Raw genomic sequence first — 24312 nt, 5'->3', positions numbered from 1 at the left:
GGTGTTGCCAAGGGTTACCAGACAAACAGTTTCAGCAGGTCAGAGCATTGTGTGTGCTCTCTATCTCAGGATGTAATTGGCTTCAGTGTGTTTCCCAGGACAACACACTTGTGGCTCACAGCAGGAAGTTCTTTCCTTCTTCCTCTCCCACCCTGTTGCTGGAAGCCACCTAGTTACAAGTGTGTTACATTAGATAGTGTATGTGGCACAATGCGGCTAGACTTTCTTTACACATTTGTCATTTCAAATTATAAATAATGTTGCTGGCTGAAAACGTATGGCCTGTTGAGGAAAGGTGTGCTGCTGCATTTATAGTATCATTTTTGTCTGGCGGAAAATAAAACAGGTGGAAAAATCATATTTAGACAGCAGAATATAATAGGTTTTGTTCACACTGCACACAAATAATATTTTTTTGACTAATAATGTGTTTTTCTTTACAGCTTAGAAAAATGTTAGTATTATTTTACATTGGAAATACATGCCTCTATATACATTTCTGCAAAACTAAAAAAAAGTGCCTAAATGTACGAATCACTGCAGTTTCTAGTTTAAATGAATCCTAGACTTTTATTCCTTTTCACACAAAGTATGATTTACACCCAGATTTTTGATTAATGAAGCCTAATTTTCACACAACTACTTTCAGAATATTATTATGGCTTCAAATGTTAAAGGGGTCATCAGATGCAAAACTCACATTTCCATGTTGTTTGAACATTAATGTGTGTTGGCAGTTTGTGTACACAACCACCCTGCAATGATAAAAATCCACCCAGTAGTATTTTTTTAATCTTTAAAAGTAATATTTGTAACATTGTGTCGACTCAGGTGCAGAGGAAGACTCTAATTGAGCGACTGAGGTGTTCTGTTGTTGGATGTAATAATGAAAATAGCAGTATTCATCCCGACATATGAGCCACTGAAGAGGCAGAGGATAACGTTACTTTAGTTTTTAAAAAGAAAGCGCTGATCCTGATCTACATATGCGTCTATGTTCGTGTTAATCATTCGTGATGCAGCTTCACCCACAGCAGAATGAGTGTAAGGGTTTTTTATGCATCTTTGCAAATGGCCTTTCTTAATAATGTGCTTGTTGGCAAGTTTCGCCGATGAGCGCAGCTAAATATGGCTAAACGCAGCTAAATGTGGCTAAAGTATACATTACAGCTCATAATCCCAGAGCAGAGCTCATTTGCACTTAAAGGGCCCATGCAATGAAATGAGCTGATATTTTGCAGAGCTGATTCTGACAAGGTGAAAGGGTGTTTTTTTTTTACACTACTATTGAGAATTTTTAACCAAATTTTTAACAGACTTTTTATTAAGACCCTAAAGAATCATGTGAAAATGGGCATCCTATGACCCCTTTAACATTCTGCGTGATTTGAAAACTGATACTTCTGAACGTCCTCGTCGCATATACAGCTTAATTAATGTGAGTTTTTCTAATTTGGCAGGTTTGCTCGGTAACTCACGCAATACGGCGATGCACTTGAGTGATGAAAACAGAAGTGCGAGATACAAACTTGCATTTGTGAGGAAAATAATTTCTCACAATTGCGAATTTATATCATCAATTTCTGAGAAAAAAAGTCTGAGTTTATATCTTGCAATTCTGACTTTATTTCTCGCAATTGCAAGTTTATATCACCCAATTCAAAGAAAAACGGGTCAGAACTGATCACACAATTCTGTGAAAAAAGGCAGAATTTCCTGAAAAGAAGTCACATTTGCAAGAAAAAATTCAGAATTGCAAGATAAAATTCACAATTCTGACTTCCCTGCTGAAAAAAAAAAAAAAAAAAAAAAAAACAGCGAAAACCAGCCTAGGCTGGTTGGCTGGTTTTAGCTGGTCAACCAGCCTGGTCATAGCTGGTCAGCAGGCTGGTTTTAGAGGGGTTTTGGCCATTTTCCCAGCTTGGCCAGGCTGGTTAGGCTGGTCTTAATTGGTCAGGCTGGGAGACCACCAGCTAAAACCAGCTACTTCCAGTTTAAACCAGCTAAAACCAGCCTGACCAGGCCGGGAGAACAGCTAAAACCAGCTACTTTCAGCTTAAACCAGCTAAGACCAGCCAACCAGCCTAGGCTGGTTTTAGCTGTTTTTTTCAGCAGGGTGAAAGAAAGAAAACATTTCAATGCAAATGCTATTTTTTTTTTTTTTAGGGAAATGCAATATTTTTGTGAGCAAACACTTTCTAGATAGAACGCAATACTTTTGTGAGATAATTTTTTTCATACAGCTTTGCTCAAACTTTTTTTCACAGTTGCAAGTTTACATCTGATCCTGACTTCTGACTATTTTGTAGTAAGTAATGAATATGCTTCGGGAAATGTATTGGAGTAAAATTATACATTTTAATTAGGAAATGTAGTGGAGTAAAAGTAAAAGTAGGCTGAAAAATAAAAACTCAAGTAAAGTACAGATACTCCCCAAAAATACTTAAGTACTGTAACTAAGTATTATTACTTTGTTACATTGCACCACTGGATTTGAGGTGTTTTGTCGAACCGTAGTTTCACGGGGTTCATATCGGAGGTTTTCTCGCAATTGCGAGTTTATATCTCACAAATCTGACTTTTTCCCCTCACAAATGCAAGTTTGTGTCTTGCAATTCTGAATTTTTTTCTCTGAATTGGCTGATATAAACTCACAATTGTAAGAAATAATGTCAGAATAGCGATATAAACATAATTCTGACCTTTTTTTCTCAGAAATGGATGATAAACTTGCATTTAAAATTGCATTTACTTGTACTTTACTTTCAATAGGCTACCTAAGTACATTTAAAAAAATACTTTTTGTACTTAAGTACAATAAATAGCACATACTCAAGTAATATTCTAAATGGTGACTTCAACTTCTACCAAAGTCGTTTTCTGGTAAGATATCTGTACTTCTACTTAAGTACGGCTTTCAGGTTCTAATTCACCACTGCTCAAATCTGCATAAGGATGTCATAATAGCAAGGCTGCATTAACAAATGCGTTTTCATATCTCTTTTGTATGTTTTAACACTATCGGGTAAGTTTACGTTGGGGATATTTCCAATACGACAGAGCATTAACCTTTAGCGATAATCCCCGGACATTTCAAATCCGAACAGCCGCAATACCTCAAGCAGCGTAATAAAAACGTGCCACAGTCACGTATTAAACGTGTGTTTTAGCGCCACTCTCTGGACATTTCACTTTGAAGAGGTAGGTTTATTATGTAATTACGGTGTTGCCGAAATGTATATAGAGGCACGTATTTTCATGAGCCTGGGTTGCATATTTTTCATGTTTAAATCTCAGAGTGCAGTTAATCTCAGTTTAGAGGCTATTCAGCTCAAAATTTCGACATACGTCAGGTGGAGTGTGTGTTGTTATGTACGTCAGGCTTGCAACAACACAGTCAAACCACAGTTAGGATGAATGATCTCCTGGAGTTTGTAATTTACAGCTCTGCTACTGGGCTTCTTGTCCGCGGTGGGGTAACTGCAGCTAGAGTGTGTGGCAGATTGGTTGAGCTTCAGCCCGCTGTGGCGTCTACAGAAAATACACACCTCCAGCCACAGTGCAAGTTTTATCTCTTTTTTTTTTTTTTGGTGCTTCTATAATTGAGTCTGACTGACAGCAGGCTACTGCAATGTGTTCCTCAGGCAAACTTTTAATTAGTAGCTTTAGAAACACCTTCATATTCTCCGTTTGCTATCTTTACTTGTGTGGTTTATAGATAAGTAGCCTACATCTCCTAGTTTTGTTCTTTCCGCTCTGGTTTCTTATTGAAATAGATTTGAATGTTAAAACTGGTCATTAGCATGCAACACAAATGGCTAAGATCTTAAAAGGGTCGTGTCATGTCATTTTCTTTTTCATTATATAATGCTTGGAACAAGCAGCTTTTAATAAAATATTTTTTTTTTCCTCTAAGGAGGATGTTTTGAATTATTAAATTACATTATGTTTTCAAAGTCCATTAAACAGATGAAGGAAATTTTGATTCCACATGTTATGACCCTGTTAAGACATTTTTGTGCACTGAGACATGTAGACTTTTTCCCGCATGTTTTACATTGATTTTGGAAAACCTGTGGTATGGATTTAACCCTCATGTCACTTTGACCCATGAGGATTTTCTTTTTCCTGAAAATGCTATTTTAAAGGGATTATTTTGATGATTTACTCACCCTCAAGCCATCATGGGTGTATATGACTTTATTCTTTCAGAGGAATACAATCAGAGTTATATTAAAAATGTTCTGGCTCTTCCAAGCTTTATAATGGCAGTGAATAGCTGTTGGGATTTTGAATTCCAATAAAGTGCATCCATCCATCATAAAACATACTCTAAATGCTCTGGGGAGTTAAAGAAGTTCACTTCCAGAACAAACATTTACAGATAATGTACTAACCCTCTTGTCATCCAAGATGTTCATGTCTTTCTTTCTTCAGTCGTAAAGAAATTATGTTTTTTGAGGAAAACATTTCAGGATTTTTCTCCATATAGTGGACTTCTATGGTGCCCCAAGTTTAAACTTCCAAAATGCAGTTTTAATGTGGCTTCAAACGCATTAAAATCCCAGCCAAAGAAGAAGGGTCTTATCTAGCAAAAGGATCGGTTATTTATTTATTTATTTTTAAGTTACAATTTATATACTTTTTAACCTCAAACGCTCATCTTGTCTTGCCTGAACTGTTTTTTCCTGTTCAAGACAGTTAGGATATGTCGAAAAACTCCCATCTCATTTTCTTCCTCAAATTCAAAATCATTCTACATGGCTGTTTTACCTTTTTTGTTAAGGGTGTTTGATCTTCTTTGCATGTTTACTTTGCAAACACTGAGTTGCCACTTCTGCAGTGGTGTAGGATGATTTTGAAATGATTTTTGAAGTTGAGGGAGAAAATAAGATGGGAATTTTTTGACATACCCTAAAAAAACAGAGTTCAGGCACAGCAAGACAAGATGAGCGTTTAAGGATAAAAAGCATATACATTGTAATTAAAAAAACACAAAAAATGATTGTTTAGCTAGATAAGACCCTTTTTCCTTGGCTGGGATTGTTTACAACCGCATTTGCGATTATTTGAAGCCGCATTTAAACTGCATTTTGGAAGTTCAAACTCGGGGGCACCATAGAAGTCCACTATATGGAGAGCAATCCTAAAATGTTTTCCTCAAAAAACATAATTTCTTTACGATTGAAGAAAGAAAGACATGAACATCTTGGAGGGCAAGGGGTGAGTACATGATCTGTACATTTTTGCTCTGGAAGTTAACTTCTCCTTTAAAAAAGGCCTTCTAAAGTGAATCAATGCGTTTTAATCAACTGAAGACTTCATAAACCATAATCTCTCTAGTTTAGGTGTAACGTAAACTCTGGTGAGAATATGCTAGTCTTGCAAGAACCACGTTTTGTTTGCAGCAAAAGAGCAATTTCCTCTTGGCTTATCGAAATCACTTTTCTTTACAAATCCTCATATTGTACTTCTAATTCAGGACTGGTGTTTTGTTTTGCTCTCTCCTCTGCGCTTCCGCATTCATCACATAATTTTAAGATAGAGATTAAAGTTTATAAAGTTTTAAATATGGATATTTTTATTACTCAAACACATTGATTCACTTCAGAAGGGCAATCCACCCGAGCCGTGTGGAGCACTTTTTATGATGGATGGATGCACTTTATTGGACTTAATCTCAACAGCCATTCACTGCCATTACAAAGCTTGAAAGAACCAGGTCGTTTTTTAATATAAGTCCAACTGCATTTGTCTGAAAGAAGAAAGTCGCGTTTACTTAGGATGGCTTGAGGATGAGTAAATCATATGGTATTTTTCTTTTTTGGGTGAACTATCCCTTTAAACTACTTATATGTACCATTAAAGGGTAAATAAGGTACAAAGATGTACCTTTTAGCTTTTGTACCTTACTGCCCAATGACAGCTTTGTACCTTTTTTTCTGAGAGTGTAGTCGTGCATTGCCTTGCAATCATCCACAGCTGTACACCTTGTAAAGCTCATCACAGTGGCCTTTCCTCAGCGTGGAGCTGCATTCCAGTAAGGCAGCGTCAATGAGGCTTCTTAGTGCCGTTCAAGGGCTGTAAATCTCAGCCGGTGAGAGACAATGAGACCAGAGTGACGACACCTGCAGTGGAAAAGCACAATCCGTCCGTCCCATGCCGCATCACGGCGTGATCCGAGGGAGATTCCTATTTACGGATCATTTGGGATTTGGACCCCAGACTCTGACTGCGGTGGAACCGAAGGGCCACACATCTGCAGCCCGGGCCTGTCGTGAGGATGATTTACATAGGCTCGAAAAACAGAAGGAATGCCAAAACGATGGGAAGCGCTCACATTGTGGTCCCCCTCTTTCAAACTGATTTATGTTCCTTGGGGAAGCCTATCCAGCGCTGCCAAATTCTTCAGCGTCTGGTGTCCAGTGCTGCAACAAATGTCTTTATCTTTTGCGCTCAAGTCCAATCTCGAATTCCACCAATTCCACTTGTCTTCCGCTTTCAACTCTGAGACAACATGAGATATTTTATTGAGGTTTACTGAATGTTTACTCGGGGTAGTACAGTGAAAACACAGTGGAACAGTCTTTGAAAACGGACCAAAATTTACACAACTGTGAGAAATCTGAGAACATTGGGCAAAGCTTACAGTAAATGCTGCCGTTGTCTAAAACCAGTATGTTTATGCTGGATCATTAGATGGTACCAAAAATCATTGGTTCAATTCCCTGGAAGCACATTCACAGATAAAATATGTATCTTGTAATAAAATTATTTGCCAAATGCATAAATTTGAATAGAGAGAACAGTCACAGTCTCAAATAGACTGTAGCTGCCAATGAGAAATTTGGATTTCAAATCAAGTAGTTTTATTTACATTTTAAGTTTATTCGGGAATCTAGATGTTGAGCATAAAAAGATTGTCTACACTTGTGACAACTTAAAGTTGTCATATTTAATCATAGTAGGTGACTTTATCCTGTACAAAAATTTAACATATGGTATATGTTGCTATATGTTTTCATATAATTTTCATGTATGTCCATTCTCTGGGTAGATGAAGATATAAATTTATTAAATCCCCATGTTATTAATATCTATACAATGATTTTTATATGGTATTATATGCAACCATATACAGCTAAAGTTCAAAGTTTACATACAGCTTGCAGAAAATGTTAATTATTTTACCAAAATAAGAGGGATCATACAAAATGCATGCTATTTTTTATTTAGTACTGACCTGAATAAGATATTTCACATAAAAGATGTTTACATATAGTGCACGAGAAAATAATAGATGAATTTATAAAAAAAGACCCTGTTCAAAAGTTTATGTACACTTGATTGTTGATACAGTGTTTTTTACCTGAATGTTTTTTTTTTCTGTTTTTGTTTTGTTTTGTTTAGTGATAGTTGTTCATGAGTCCCTTGTTTGTCCTGAACAGGTAAACTACTTGCTGTCAGAAAAATCCTTCAGGTCCCACAAATTATTTGGTTTTTCAGCATTTTTGTGTATTTGAACCCTTTCCAACAATGACTGTATGATTTTGAGATCCATCTTTTCACACTGAGGACAACTGAGGAACTCACATGCAACTATTACAGAAGATTCAAACATTTACTGACACTTCAGAAGAAAAAACGATGGACGGAGCTGGGGGTTGAAAACTTTAGGTCAATACTAAATAAAAAAATAACATGCATTTTGTATGATCCCTCTTATTTTGGAGCAGTTATGACTTTGTATCTCAGAATTGTGAGATATAAACTCATAATTGTGAGTAATAAAGTCAGAATTGTGACTTTTTTTCTCAGAATGCGCGATATAAAGTTTATATCTCACAATTCTGACTTTAAAACGCACAATTTGGAGTTAAGTTAGAATTGCAAGATATAAACTCTTTTCTCTTACAATTGAGTTTATATCTTGCAATTATGACTTTTTTCCTCAGAATTGTGAAATATAAACTCACAATTCTGAATTATAAAGTCCAGTTCGGGTGGGAAATATATATTTTCTTAGAATTATGAGTTTATATCTCACAATTCAGACTTTTGTGAGATATAAACTGCCAAAGTTGGAATTCTCAGAGCTGCAAGTTTATATCTTGCAATTCTAGCTTTTTTTTCCCCTCAGAATTCTGGCGGTATAACTTGCAGACGAAAAGTCAAAATTGTGAGATAAAAACTGGCTTTAGTAATTATACTATAGTTCATAAACTCTAGATTTTGTATCAAAGCATCTGCCAAATAATTGACACTTTTATTCAAACTGTGCATCCATGCTGTTTAGTATCAAAATTAATTCTGCAAAATAAATTAAAATGAAAGGAAGAAGAATTCACTGAATTCAAATGAATTTAACACAAACTTGAAAACTTTTAGACTTAAACTTTTTTGAAAGGCTTTTTGTCAAGAAAACATTTAAAGATTGTGTTGATCAAAAAAAGCCATTTTTTTAAATTATTTTGAATTATTACAGTCACTTTCATCTTACAATTCTTTTTGCTACCGTTTTTTTTTTTTTCCATTTCAACTCTGCTCAGTGCATGCACTCCCTGGGAATCAACCTCATGACCTTGGCATTGCTAGCGTCATGCTATACTAGCTAAGCTGCAGGAACAGCAGTAAAACTCCAATTAGAGACATTAGATCTCGATCGTGGATCCAGCAAAATTTCCATTTTTCTTGATGTAAGATTTTTTAATTTGACAGGATGTTTTCATTTGAATTGGAAAAGCATCTGAAGAGTTTTAAGGCCGTACTTACTGCAAAGTTACAGTGCAACATCTCTGTTGGCAGCTCCACTGTTCCCTGGGATTTGCAGCTGCTCTCACACTCTTAACACTGTGCATGTAAAGAAAATTAAAGTGCTGCAAATTAATCACCAATTGCTCAATGGGTGTGTTGCGTTTATGAAAACAAACAGGCAAAGCTCGGAGATAAATCAAATGACTAACAAGCCGCGCAGCGATTCGCTGATGCAATAAGTCAGTGTGGTGCGATGAGTTTCACCCTGGCGCATTTCTGCTGTGATTATATTCCAAAAGGAAACATACACTCCTCACAGAACATGCCACCTATTTTGTTTATTTTCATAAATTGCTCAGAAGCCCTGAAATATTAGCACGACTAATGTGTCAGCCAGTGATTTAATTGGAAATTTTTATGGGCCAATGTTTTCCAGCGCCGCCCGCCCAAGCAGCCGAATCACGGTTACTGTAAGGACTCACTGCCATTTTGATTCAGAAAGCCTATTGGAAGTTTAATAACACAGCGCAGGGGTTCTATGAGGAGTCAATAGAGTGTGACATGAAGATACACAGGCCATGAGAAACAACTTACGTTTCTGAGAAGAGTTGGACTGCTTCCCTCTGAGCAAAGAGTGTAGTAACGGTACCAGCCGGATTCCTTATGGAATAACCTGGGCCCATTCCAGCGCTCTAAACAGGAGAAATGGCCAGAGATATTCTGGCTATTATGTATTATTATCCATTACATGTTGTTATTATTGGCGCAGTGTACAAGCGATATTTATTCATAAAAGAAACGGAGACCTGGACATTACTGATTGGATAATTGTACAGTCCCTTGGAGTCGAATTGTTTATTTGCATTGAGTATTTGAGATGTCCCAAGATTCACAACACCTTAAGAGGTCCAATTAGCAAGAACAAACGTAAATCTGTGTCAAACCTAATCAGATGTATATTTGACCCTGGACCATAAGTCATAAGGGTACTTTTGTTCACATCTGAAAGCTGAATAAATAAGCTTTCCATTGATGTATGGTTTGTTATGATAAGACAATATTTGTTTGAGATACAATTGTTTGAAAATCTGCAAAAAAACTAAATATTGAGAAAATAGCCTTTAAAGTTGTCCAAATGAAGTTCTTAGCAATGCATATTACTAATCAAAAATTAAGTTTTGATATTTACAGTAGGAAATTTACAAAATATCTTAATGGAACATGATCTTTACTTAATATCCTAATGATTTTTTGGCATAAAAAATCTTTAATTTTGACTCATACAATTTATTGTATTATATTGGCTATTTCTACTTATGACTGGTTTTGTGGTCCAGGGTCACACACACACACACACACACACACACACACACACACACACACACACACACACACACACACACACACACACACACACACACACACACACACACACACACACAAATATGTGACCCTGGACCACAAAACCAGTCATAAGGTTAAATTTTACAAAACTGAGATGTATACGTCATATGAAAGCTCAATAAAGATAAGCTTTCTATTTATATATGATTTGTAAGGATAGGACAATATTTGGCCGAGATACATCTATTTGAAAATCTGGAATCTGAGGGTGCAAAAAAATCAAAATACTGAGAAAATCACCTTTAAAGATCTCCAAATTAAGTTCTTAACAATGCATATTACTAATCAAAAATTACTTTTTGATATATTTATAGTAGGAATTTGACAAAACATCTTCATGGAACATGATCTTGATCATGGAATTTCCTAATGATTTTTGGCATAAAAGAAAAATCAATAATTTTGACCCATACAATGTATTTTTGGCTATTGCTACAAATATACCCCAGCGACTTAAGACTGGTTTTGTGGTCCAGGGTCACATATATGTATCTATCTATGTATGTATGTATATATAAATTAAAGAATACTAATATAAAAACAATTATATAGAAAATAAGTGTCATGATCCTGCCCTGACAGCCTTGTCTGTTTTGTCTTTGTTTAATGTTTCCTTGTTTGTCTTGTGTGTCAGCACATGGCTGTGTCTTTGTTTATGTCTGCCATGTGCTCCTGTTGCCCCACCTCCTTGTTTCCCTTTTCCACGCCCTCTTGTTTAGTCCTCGTTTGTTTGAGTGTTGTCACCTGTTCTTCTCGTTTGTCTAATTGTACTCGCCTGATCCTCATGTCTTTCCTCCCTTTATATTGTGCTCTTTCCCTCTTGTCTTTGCTGGTTCGTTTTGTGAGTTTGTGAAAGTTTTGAACTTTGAGATTTTTCAGTCCAGCTCTATATTGCCGTCAGTGTTTTTCCCCGTTTAACTAGTTTCAGTTTTTGCCATAGTTTTTCCCCTTCTCCCTTTCTTGTTCCCTTTAGAAGTGATTTTATTTATTTTTGTTATCCTTTTGATTTGTTCTTTCTAGACTTTTTGATAACCTCTATTTTTTGTTTTACCAAGATCATCCTGTCTTTTGTTTTCTTTCTAGATTTGTCTTTCTAGCTTTTTGTTAACCTTTTGTTTTTTTGTAGTCTTTTTGATAACCTTTATTTCTTTCCTAGCTCTTCCGGTCTTTTATTTTCTAGCGTTTTGTTAATTTCTTTATCCTTCTGATTTGATATTTTTCTAGTCTTTTTGATAGTCTTTCTTTTGGTTTTACCTAGCTCTTCCCCGTCTTAGTTTAAGCTTATTTTTTGTGCCTGTCTTTTGTCTTGTCATTTGTGTGTTTGTCCGTTCCTGCCCGGCCTCCTGAGTTCCTCCTGAGTCTCTTGACCTCCCCGGATTCCTCTGTAGTGTGTTCCCAGCCTACCTTTTGGACTGTCTTCCTGCCCCTTCCCTTTTGTGCCCTGTCCAGTCAATAAACTGTTTAAGCTCATTCTGCATTTGGGTCCTCTCTCTTGCTAAACCCTGACAGAACGAACCAGCCATCCAGGACCCAGCAGAATGAGCTTGAAGATTGTTCCTCCCGCTACCACTGAGGAATATCTGGCACTCCAGCAGGCAGTGGCATCCCTTCGCCAGCAGGGCGTGGAACCACGGTCCTATTCCCAGTTCTTCTGGACCATGGCTAGGGGTCTGGGTTATGACGACTCGGCCCTGAAGGAGGCCTTTAACCTCACCCTGGATGACCCCTTGCCACGCTGGGAAATGGAGCAACTTCAAATCCTGGATTTCTGGGGCTTTTCCAATTACTTGCACCATCGCAAGGACTGGCAGATCCTTAACCCACCGGAGAATGTCGGCAATGACCAGCCTGCCCTTCTTTCCCCTCCGAGTCAAGTCCACCATCATCTTCTGACTCCCACTAGAATACGGAGGGATCGTAGGAGGAGGGCGGCTCGATCTGCTGCGTCTGCCAAAGAGTCCGCGCCAGTGTCTGCTCCAGCCCCAGAATCCGCTCCAGTGTCGGCTCCAGCCCCTGAGTCCGCTCCAGTGTCTGCTCCAGCCCCTGAGTCTGCTCCAGTGTCCGCTCCAGCCCCTGCTCCAGCCCCTGAGTCCGCTCCAGTGTCTGCTCCAGCCCCTGAGTCCGCTCCAGTGTCTGCTCCAGCCCCTGAGTCCGCTCCAGTGTCGGCTCCAGCCCCTGAGTCCGCTCCAGTGTCGGCTCCAGCCCCTGAGTCCGCTCCAGTGTCGGCTCCAGCCCCTGAGTCCGCTCCAGTGTCGGCTCCAGCCCCTGAGTCCGCTCCAGTGTCGGCTCCAGCCCCTGAGTCCGCTCCAGTGTCGGCTCCAGCCCCTGAGTCCGCTCCAGTGTCGGCTCCAGCCCCTGAGTCCGCTCCAGTGTCGGCTCCAGCCCCTGAGTCCGCTCCAGTGTCGGCTCCAGCCCCTGAGTCCGCTCCAGTGTCGGCTCCAGCCCCTGAGTCCGCTCCAGTGTCGGCTCCAGCCCCTGAGTCCGCTCCAGTGTCGGCTCCAGCCCCTGAGTCCGCTCCAGTGTCGGCTCCAGCCCCTGAGTCCGCTCCAGTTTCCGCTCTGAAGTGTAAGCAGAGAAGGAAGAGGGCAGCCCAGAAAACTGCCTTAGTCTCTGAGTCTCTCGAGCCAGCTCAAGTCATGCCGGAGTCTGCCAAGACCACTCTAGTCATTCCAGAGCTGGCCAAACACACTGCCTCGCTTCCTGAGCCCAGTCAGGACACTGCCACGCTTCCTGAGCCCAGTCAGGACACTGCCACGCTTCCTGAGCCCAGTCAGGACACTGCCACGCTTCCTGAGCCCAGTCAGGACACTGCCACGCTTCCTGAGCCCAGTCAGGACACTGCCACGCTTCCTGAGCCCAGTCAGGACACTGCCACGCTTCCTGAGCCCAGTCAGGACACTGCCACGCTTCCTGAGCCCAGTCAGGACACTGCCACGCTTCCTGAGCCCAGTCAGGACACTGCCACGCTTCCTGAGCCCAGTCAGGACACTGCCACGCTTCCTGAGCCCAGTCAGGACACTGCCACGCTTCCTGAGCCCAGTCAGGACACTGCCACGCTTCCTGAGCCCAGTCAGGACACTGCCACGCTTCCCGAGGCAGGTCAGGACGCAGCCACGCTTCCTGAGCCCAGTCAGGACACTGCCACGCTTCCTGAGCCCAGTCAGGACACTGCCACGCTTCCTGAGCCCAGTCAGGACACTGCCACGCTTCCTGAGCCCAGTCAGGACACTGCCACGCTTCCTGAGCCCAGTCAGGACACTGCCACGCTTCCCGAGGCAGGTCAGGATGCAGCCTCTCCTCCTGAGCACAGTCAGGTCACAGCTGTTCCTTCGGGGTCAGGTCACATCTCACCCGAGCGTCCTGAGTCGGCTCCCAAGATGGCCGTTAATTCTGAGCCCCCGGCCAAACAGGCCGCCGTTCCCGAGTTCCCGGCCAGGATGGCCGTTGATCCTGTATCCCCGGCCAAGAAGGCCGCCGATCCCGAGTCCCTGGCCAGGATGGCCGTCAATCCCGAGTCCCCGGCCAAGATGGCCGCCAACTCTGAGCCCCCGGCCAAAGAGGCCGCCGTTCCTGAGTTCCCGGCCAGGATGGCCGTTGATCCTGTATCCCCGGCCAAGAGAGCTGCCGATCCCGAGTCCCCGGCCAAGATGGCCGTCAATCCTGTATCCCCGGCCAAGATGGCCGTTAATTCTGAGCCCCCGGCCAAAGAGGCCGCCGTTCCCCAGTTCCCGGCCAGGATGGCCGTTGATCCTGTATCCCCGGCCAAGAAGGCCGCCGATCCCGAGTCCCCGGCCAGGATGGCTGTCAATCCCGAGTCCCCGGCCAAGATGGCCGCCAACTCTGAGCCCCCGGCCAAAGAGGCCGCCGTTCTTGAGTTCCCAGCCAGGATGGCCGTTGATCCTGTATCCCCGGCCAAGAGAGCCGCCGATTCCAAGTCCCCGGCCAAGATGGCTGTCAACCCTGTATCCCCGGCCAAGAGAGCCGCCGATCCCGAGTCCCCGGCCAAGATGGCCGTCAATCCCGAATCCCCGGCCAAAGAGGCCGCCATTCCTGAGTTCCCGGCCAGGATGGCCGTTGATCCTGTATCCCCGGCCAAGAGGGCCGCCGATCCCGAGGCCCCGGCCAAGATGGCCGTTAATCCCGTATCCCCGGCCAAAGAGGCCTCCGTCCCTGAGTTCTCGGCCAAGATGGCCGTCGCTCCCGAGTCCTCGGATTCATCCCCTAAACCAGTCCCAGTAGCCCTGGAGGGCTTCCCGGATTCGACCCCCAAGCCAAGTCCCAAGCTCCCTCAAATCAAAAGCACCCACAGACCTAGAGGGGCTTCTGGAGGTTTTCCTGGCCCTCCCATCCCACCCCCTCTGTTTCCTGGACCTAGTGGGCCTTTTAGGTGGCCTCCCCCCTCCTATGTCCCAAGCCAACCCCCTGGACTTTTCCTTCACCCCCCTTTTCCTCCAAATTTCCCTGTCTACCCTGGGTTTCCCAAACCGCCACCCCACCCACCCTCCCAGTTTGTACCCCCTTGGCCGTTGCCCTTTATGGACGCCTGGAGGCGTCCGTCAGGGGGAGGGTACTGTCATGATCCTGCCCTGACAGCCTTGTCTGTTTTGTCTTTGTTTAATGTTTCCTTGTTTGTCTTGTGTGTCAGCACATGGCTGTGTCTTTGTTTATGTCTGCCATGTGCTCCTGTTGCCCCACCTCCTTGTTTCCCTTTTCCACGCCCTCTTGTTTAGTCCTCGTTTGTTTGAGTGTTGTCACCTGTTCTTCTCGTTTGTCTAATTGTACTCGCCTGATCCTCATGTCTTTCCTCCCTTTATATTGTGCTCTTTCCCTCTTGTCTTTGCTGGTTCGTTTTGTGAGTTTGTGAAAGTTTTGAACTTTGAGATTTTTCAGTCCAGCTCTATATTGCCGTCAGTGTTTTTCCCCGTTTAACTAGTTTCAGTTTTTGCCATAGTTTTTCCCCTTCTCCCTTTCTTGTTCCCTTTAGAAGTGATTTTATTTATTTTTGTTATCCTTTTGATTTGTTCTTTCTAGACTTTTTGATAACCTCTATTTTTTGTTTTACCAAGATCATCCTGTCTTTTGTTTTCTTTCTAGATTTGTCTTTCTAGCTTTTTGTTAACCTTTTGTTTTTTTGTAGTCTTTTTGATAACCTTTATTTCTTTCCTAGCTCTTCCGGTCTTTTATTTTCTAGCGTTTTGTTAATTTCTTTATCCTTCTGATTTGATATTTTTCTAGTCTTTTTGATAGTCTTTCTTTTGGTTTTACCTAGCTCTTCCCCGTCTTAGTTTAAGCTTATTTTTTGTGCCTGTCTTTTGTCTTGTCATTTGTGTGTTTGTCCGTTCCTGCCCGGCCTCCTGAGTTCCTCCTGAGTCTCTTGACCTCCCCGGATTCCTCTGTAGTGTGTTCCCAGCCTACCTTTTGGACTGTCTTCCTGCCCCTTCCCTTTTGTGCCCTGTCCAGTCAATAAACTGTTTAAGCTCATTCTGCATTTGGGTCCTCTCTCTTGCTAAACCCTGACAATAAGGGGGGAAAAGAGTGTATAAAAAGTGTAAATACACATAAATTCAAATAAAAAATATATAAACCATAGCAAATAAACTATGATAATGTGAGAAGTTTTGACGGTGTCTGAATACATTTTGGTTGGACTGTATATATTTATGTTATATTGGCTTTGCGCAGTTTGGATTTCAAAGGTGACAAAACATCTGCCCTTAAATGTGCAACGTCATGCTGATTTGCGCTGAATGCAGTAGCAATTTCACAGTCAGTTAGTGGGAGAATAAGCTCTTTGCTGTCTTTTGCTAGTTAAGCGCACGCTGTGGTTTTATTTGGTCTGATCGTATTTGTTGAGACATTGTATATCACTTTCACTAGGCAACAGTGGCAAGCAGTTGCACAAACAAAAAAGCAGGGAGGTCCGATTGCCCCGCTAATTGGCGTTGGCAAACGATTACAGAGCAGGGCCCATAACGGAAACGCCCCCTTAATTCTCACCCGTCATTACATCACAGCACTCTCAGGCGAACACAGGCCTTTCCAGATGGCCACGGGGGAGAGGAAAGATTTTTAAAAATGAGAAGAAGCAAACCTGGTTTAAATAGTACTGTAGTACTATTAACATAAAATGATTTGACTTGAAATGGTTTCAACCTTTTCATTCTTTTTTTTTTTTTTTTTTTTTTTTAAGTTTCCTATGTCTCTAGAACATAAGAATCTTATTATGTACTTCATAATTTAATCAGATAATTTTTAGATATTGGTTTTAGAAAAAAATTACCCAGTCAGGGAGAAAATATTAAAGTTGAACAGGTCTAAATACAACAAATACACCCAAATTTACATTTACAGAAAAACATAAAACATAGTACAGGGATTTGAATCATAAATAATTGTTTTACTTGATTGATTTTTAGTGCATGAACTGTCTGAATGAACTGATTCACTGACTTTTCAGTGCTGCCTATGCAAAAAATAGGATTGTTTAACCGATTCACTTGAATGAATCAGACAGTCCAGCACAAAGTATGAGAGGTTCAGGTGAATCAATTGACTAGAATGATTCAAACTTTCCAGTGCTACATAAAAGAGAAAAGAAGAGAGGACCGTTGAGGTGAACACTGAAAGAATTTAGTGTTTGATCACCACTCATTGGAAAAATCTGGCTAGTTACTGGAAAAACAGATGAACCTACTGTCACTCTACTGAAAATGTAGGCATTTCTCTTTGGCTAAGTGAGACTATATTTTAATTTTACCCCAAAAGCCTAAAAGCTACTCAAACAGCTGGTAGCAACTCAAATTATGTTTTCATACAGAACTGTTGACCATTATTCCTGACAGAATGACAAAAGCAAGAGACCGAAGCACAGCACATACTGTAGGCTACGTCTGCTCTATTGCACTTAAATATTTATTCTCAACTCTCACATGACAATTTATCATATCAAAGATCATATTAGTCACTTCAATTAGTCATTCTTAGATTAAAAGTGACTCATAAGTGAGTCTCCTTTTCCTATGAGCTTACATTTATCTAAGACCATCAGAAGCATTGCAGATAAGTTACTATGATTTATTATTGTATATTATTGTAGATGGGAAAAAACATGCTTCAAGCTCTAAAAGCAGCCTGTCTACTGTTTTCCATTTTTCACAGTTTGGTATGATTATTTAGGACCTGCCTTTGGTTAAAATTCCTCAATGGTCGTGTAAAACAACACCATTTTTACCTTGTCAAAAACAGCTCTGTTCACAGCGAGCCGTTTCGGTGCATGCCTCTTTAAATGATAATGAGCTACTGCTTACTCCACCCCTTTTTTCTTTTTTTTTTGTGTATTGAGTGGCACGTTACCATTACTAATCCACTGAGTCCTCAGTGGCTCTGATGTCGGGAGAAAATGAAGACTCTTACATTAAAATACAAAACACCTGCACTGCTTACGAGACATGATCAGCGGTTGTGGGCGGGGCCTGATCAGTATGATGTCATACTGCTCAGGCCCTGACCACGATCACTGATGGACTGTCCTGTATTAGCATAATACTGTTTTCTCTGAGCTTGGACAGCTGTAGCGTCAACAATGTCTCGTAAGCAATGCAGGTGTTTTGTATTTAAATGTAAAAGTGAACATACGAGTCTTCATTTTCTCCTGACATCAGAGCCACTGAGGACTCAGTGGATTAGTAATCATAACGTGCCACTCAATACACAAAAAAAAAAAGAAAAAAGGGGTGGAGTAAACAGTAGCTCATTATCATTTAAAGAGACACACACACAAACGGCTCACTGTGAACAGAGCTGTTTTTGACAAGATAAAAATGGTGTTGTTTTACATGACCATTGAGGAATTTAAAAAAAGACCAGTCCTAAATAATCATTTGACTGTCAAAACGGCTTGATTATTGAGACTGTTTAGGTTTTTTGAGGATGTTGTGCCTATACACTGCTAAGACACATTTATATGCAAATACCATATAAAAGTGAATTTTGCATCTGATGTCCCCTTTAAAACTATGTGTAAACGTGAATAGTCATTTTTTTTTTTTTTTACACACGTTTATCCGCCCTCTTTGGTCCACATGCACCATTTGGAAGCACTCAGTGGTGACGTTAATGGCAGGATTCAGTTCATTTAACCATGTTTATACCATTTCGGTTTAGCCTGATAATTCGTCCCATTTCTGCACCTCTTGCTTTAGATTTTCAGTTCTCTAAGGATTACCAGTCACTCACCCAAAAAGCCTGTAAGGCTTCCATAGTGAGAGGAGCTGGTCTCTGTTGTAAATAATGGAGCCATGCTTGGCTGGATGTCTTTCATATGCAAAAAGTAGCTTGGTGTGTCTTCCACAACGACCTGGATGAATGACAAACTTAACAGACTTTTTTAATTTCCAACTAGTTTAGGCAACCAATAATAAATCATCTCCGCAAAATCTGATTAAATGACATTTGCAATGATGTTGTGATACTATCAGAGGAGAGCAGAGCAAAGGCAAAAGCATGTAAGAGATTAAATGCGCATGCAATGTTTGGACAAACATTACACAAATATGGAGCTGCTGAGTGAGAGGACAGAATTGCGGCGAAAATAAAATCATAATGAATTAGGATAATATAATGGAAAAACATGCTCATTCTTTTTCAGAAGACTAGGGAAAATAAGGAGAAAGTGCCTTGTAAAGGCCTGGAGCTAGTGCAAGGAGAACAATTCATTTCAGTCATATGTTACAATATTAGTTGTGTGTTTTTGAGCTGAAAAAGTCACTATTTGTATACTTCATTGCTTAAACTTCTAGGCTTCAATACAAAACTAACTTGACTAAGTATGAACACAATATTGCTTCTAAAAAGTGAAAATTGTGTCGCTATTAAAGGTATTATGGAAGATAGTGTGGTAAAGAGGGAAAGATAGTCGAGAGGGAGAGATAGTCAAAGCCTGGTACTGTGTGTTATCACAGTGCTGAATGGTTGAAGTGTTGTAGGTGTCGGCAGGATAAAACATAACAGCTGCTTAACACTTGCTTCCTGTGTATGTGTGAGTGACAGTGCATGTCCCTATTTAGTCACTAACATCTAGACTCCTCCGCGGGTGTGAGCCAGTCTGCTGTATCTGTGTAGAAGTAGGAATATTGTTTCTCTTTATTGGTTTGTTCTCTTTTTTGGTTATTACAGGTTGTTATGGATATTTTATGGTTGTGTATCAGGAATAGAGTTCCTGATACACAAGCTATAGACGGATAGAACAATCGATTTTTCGGACAATGGAATGAACAGTAATATGGATAGATAAAAGAATATACAGGTGGATGGATGGATGAATGAAACTATAGAGTGAGATAACAACAGACAGATAGAACAATAGAACAAGTGAACGAACAATGAATGAACAATCTAATAAATAAACGATATATAGATAACTGTAATAATGGAATGACAGAACAGTAGAACAATAGAACGTTAGAACGATAGATAAATAGAATGATAGATAGCTAGACAGACAGACAGTCAGACAGACAGTCAGACAGACAGACAGACAGACAGACAGACAGACAGACAGACAGACAGACAGACAGATAGATAGATAGATAGAGAATGATAGAATGACAGATGATTGAACTAACAACCAAATGAACGAACAATAGATAGATAGATAGATAGAATGATAGATAGCTAGACAGACAGACAGATACAACAATAGATAGAACGATAGATAGATGATAGACAGATAGATATATAATGATGATAGAATGACAGTTGCTTGAAAGAACGATCGAATGACAGATGATTGAACAAACAATCGAACAAACGAACGATAGATAAAACGATAGAATGACAGATTGAATGAACAAACAAACAATAGATAGATACATAGATGATATAGAATGACAGAATAATAGAATGACAGATGATTGAACAAATAATCGAATGAATGAACGATAGATAAAACGATATAATGACAGATTGAATGAACAAACAATAGATAGATACATAGATGATATAGAATGACAGAATAATAGAATGACAGATGATTGAACAAATAATCGAACGAACGAATGATAGATAAAACGATATAATGACAGATTGAATGAACAAACAATAGATAGATACATAGATGATATAGAATGACAGAATAATAGAATGACAGATGATTGAACAAATAATCGAATGAATGAACGATAGATAAAACGATATAATGACAGATTGAATGAACAAACAATAGATAGATACATAGATGATATAGAATGACAGATGATTGAACAAATAATCGAACAATCGAACGAACGAACGAACGAACGAACGATAGATAGAATGATAGAATGACAGATTGAATGAACAAACAATAGATAAATACATAGATTGATATAGAATGATAGAATGACAGATGATTAAACAAACAATAGATAGATACATAGATAGATTGATATAGAATGATAGAATGATAGAATGACAGATGATTGAACAAATAATCGAACGAACGAACGAACGAACGAACGAACGAACGAACGAACGAACGAACGAACGAACGAACGAACGAAAGATAGATAGATATAGAATGATAGAATGACAGATGATTGAACAAACAACCAAATGAACGAACAATAGATATATAGATAGAACGATAGATAGCTAGACAGACAGACAGATACAACAATAGATAGAACGATAGATAGATGATAGACAGAAAGATATATAATGATGATAGAATGACAGTTGCTTGAAAGAACGATCGAATGACAGCTGATTGAACAAACAATCGAACGAACGAATGATAGATAAAACGATAGAATGACAGATTGAATGAACAAACAATAGATAAATACATAGATAGATTGATATAGAATGATAGAATGACAGATGATTAAACAAATAATCGAACGAGCGATAGATAGATAGATAGATAGATAGATTGATATAGAATGATAGAATGATAGAATGACAGATGATTGAACAAATAATCGAACGAGCGATAGATAGATAGATAGATAGATAGATAGATAATGATGATAGAATGACATGATAGAATTGATATAGAATGATAGAATGACAGATGATTAAACAAACAATAGATAGATACATAGATAGATTGATATAGAATGATAGAATGATAGAATGACAGATGATTGAACAAATAATCGAACGAACGATAGATAGATAGATAGATAGATAGATAGATAGATAATGATGATAGAATGACATGATAGAATTGATATAGAATGATAGAATGACAGATGATTAAACAAACAATAGATAGATACATAGATAGATTGATATAGAATGATAGAATGATAGAATGACAGATGATTGAACAAATAATCGAACGAACGAACGAACGAACGATAGATAGATAGATAGATAGATAGATAGATAATGATGATAGAATGACATGATAGAATTGATATAGAATGATAGAATGACAGATGATTGAACAAATAATCGAACAATCGAATGAACGAACGATAGATAGAACGATAGAATGACAGATTGAATGAACAAACAATAGATAAATACATAGATAGATTGATATAGAATGATAGAATGACAAATGATTAAACAAACAATAGATAGATACATAGATTGATATAGAATGATAGAATGATAGAATGACAGATGATTGAACAAATAATCGATCGAACGAACGAACGAACGATAGATAGATAGATAGATAATGATGATAGAATGACATGATAGAATTGATATAGAATGATAGAATGACAGATGATTGAACAAATAATCGAACAATCGAACGAACGAACGATAGATAGAACGATAGAATGACAGATTGAATGAACAAACAATAGATAAATACATAGATAGATTGATATAGAATGATAGAATGACAGATGATTAAACAAACAATAGATAGATACATAGATAGATTGATATAGAATGATAGAATGATAGAATGACAGATGATTGAACAAATAATCGATCGAACGAACGAACGAACGATAGATAGATAGATAGATAATGATGATAGAATGACATGATAGAATTGATATAGAATGATAGAATGACAGATGATTGAACAAATAATCGAACAATCGAACGAACGAACGATAGATAGAACGATAGAATGACAGATTGAATGAACAAACAATAGATAAATACATAGATAGATTGATATAGAATGATAGAATGACAGATGATTAAACAAACAATAGATAGATACATAGATAGATTGATATAGAATGATAGAATGATAGAATGACAGATGATTGAACAAATAATCGAACGAACGAACGAACGATAGATAGATAGATAGATAGATAGATAGATAGATAGATAGATAGATAGATAGATAGATAGATAGATAATGATGATAGAATGACATGATAGAATTGATATAGAATGATAGAATGACAGATGATTAAACAAACAATAGATAGATACATAGATAGATTGATATAGAATGATAGAATGATAGAATGACAGATGATTGAACAAATAATCGAACGAATGATAGATAGATAGATAGATAGATAGATAGATAGATAATGATGATAGAATGACATGATAGAATTGATATAGAATGATAGAATGACAGATGATTGAACAAATAATCGAACGAACGAACGACAGACAGACAGACAGACAGACAGACAGACAGACAGAACGAACGAACGAACGAACGAACGAACGAACGAACGAACGAACGAACGAACGAACGAAAGACAGACAGACAGACAGACAGACAGACAGACAGACAGACAGAACGAACGAACGAACGAACGAACGAACGAACGAACGAACGAACGAACGAACGAACGAGTAAACAAATCTATAGATAGATAGAACTAGAGAACAATTAGATGAAGCTTGAACTCCAATGGTCAGGAGAGGTCAGAGGTCAAAGCTATCAGCAGGTGTGTGTGTGAGCAGCACAGGATCTGGAGTGAGTCGTTTATGAAGCCTTTGTCTTTTAATGAAATGCTGTAAATGGATGGAAGCCCAGCGATCCAGTGATGTCATTAAAATAATAAAGCTCTCTCAGGATACCAGTCAAACGTCTCGATGACTCTGGCCTCTCCTCTCTCCCACTGTGTTAAGGGTCTTCTATGATCACCAGGGGACAGAAAACACCACCTCAATCATTTCACATCACATCAGATCTAGATTTTACACTGCCAGGAGCGACATGCCCTGAAGAATACTACGGCAATAAAGCAATTAAATGGTTGTTCACTAAAATATATGATACTCTGTGAGGGTGAATATGTGTGTCATGGGTATTTTACAGATAAGCATTTGTAAAAATGTGGGAATGTGAGCTCTCAGTCATTTACCCTTTACTAGGGCAATTTCCTGTAAAGGAATAGTTCACCCAAAAAAGAAAATTGGCAGAAAATGGCCATTCATGATGTAGATGAGTTTGTTTCTTCATGGGAACAGATTTGGAGAAATTTAGCATTGCGTCACTTGCTCACCAATGAATTCACTTGGAGTGAATGGGTGCCGTCAGAATGAGAAGTGAAGTGAAAAGCTGCGTGTTTGTAAGAAACAAATTCATCATTCAGGCACTGTTTTGGCTTGTGACTGGTGATTGATCTGCGCATATTTCTCTCCTAATGCAGACAAGACGACTGTTTCACTGAAGAAAGAAGATAGATAGAATGCATTTTCACATGATCATGTATTTCTGGGAATTCAGTTGCTGGTACTAAACTGCTCTCTCTAATTTTGTCTTCCCAATGTCCATCTCTCCCAAAGCCTGTCACTGTAACCTGCACGCCCGACGTTGCCGCTTCAACATGGAGCTGTATAAGCTATCGGGCCGCAGGAGTGGAGGAGTCTGTCTCAACTGTAGACACAACACAGCTGGACGCCACTGCCACTACTGCAAAGAGGGCTACTACAGAGACATGACCAAGGCCATCTCACACAGACGCGCCTGCAAAGGTAAGGTACAATTACTTTACACCTACTGCAGATGAAAATACATGTTGGATCAACAATATTGCCTAAAATGTTGTTCCAACTAGCCTAAAATAACTTAAAAGAGAACAGTGCTGCAGAAATGCAAGTAGTGACATTTCACATAAAAAACATATAGTCCACAAGAGAAAATAGTTGAATTTATAAAAATTACCCTGTTCAATAGTTTACATACACTTGATTCTTAATACTTTGTTGTTACCTGAATGATCCACAGTT

The 24312-nt window shown here is 39.4% G+C and overlaps 1 protein-coding gene across 1 annotated transcript in view; it reads left to right on the top strand.

The window, feature by feature from the left end:
• ntn1b (netrin 1b) overlaps window positions 1-24312 on the top strand; it is a 93313-nt gene that overhangs the window by 28890 nt on the left and 40111 nt on the right. Inside the window, exon 3 of the mRNA XM_073833551.1 lies at window positions 23869-24057. Within this exon, the coding sequence (XP_073689652.1) occupies window positions 23869-24057 (189 nt within the window). The remainder of the gene's footprint in view (window positions 1-23868; window positions 24058-24312) is intronic.

Source organism: Garra rufa, chromosome 1 (genome assembly GCF_049309525.1).
Source record: "Garra rufa chromosome 1, GarRuf1.0, whole genome shotgun sequence".
NCBI lineage: Eukaryota > Metazoa > Chordata > Actinopteri > Cypriniformes > Cyprinidae > Garra > Garra rufa.
This window is presented reverse-complemented; position numbering and strand designations above follow the sequence as displayed.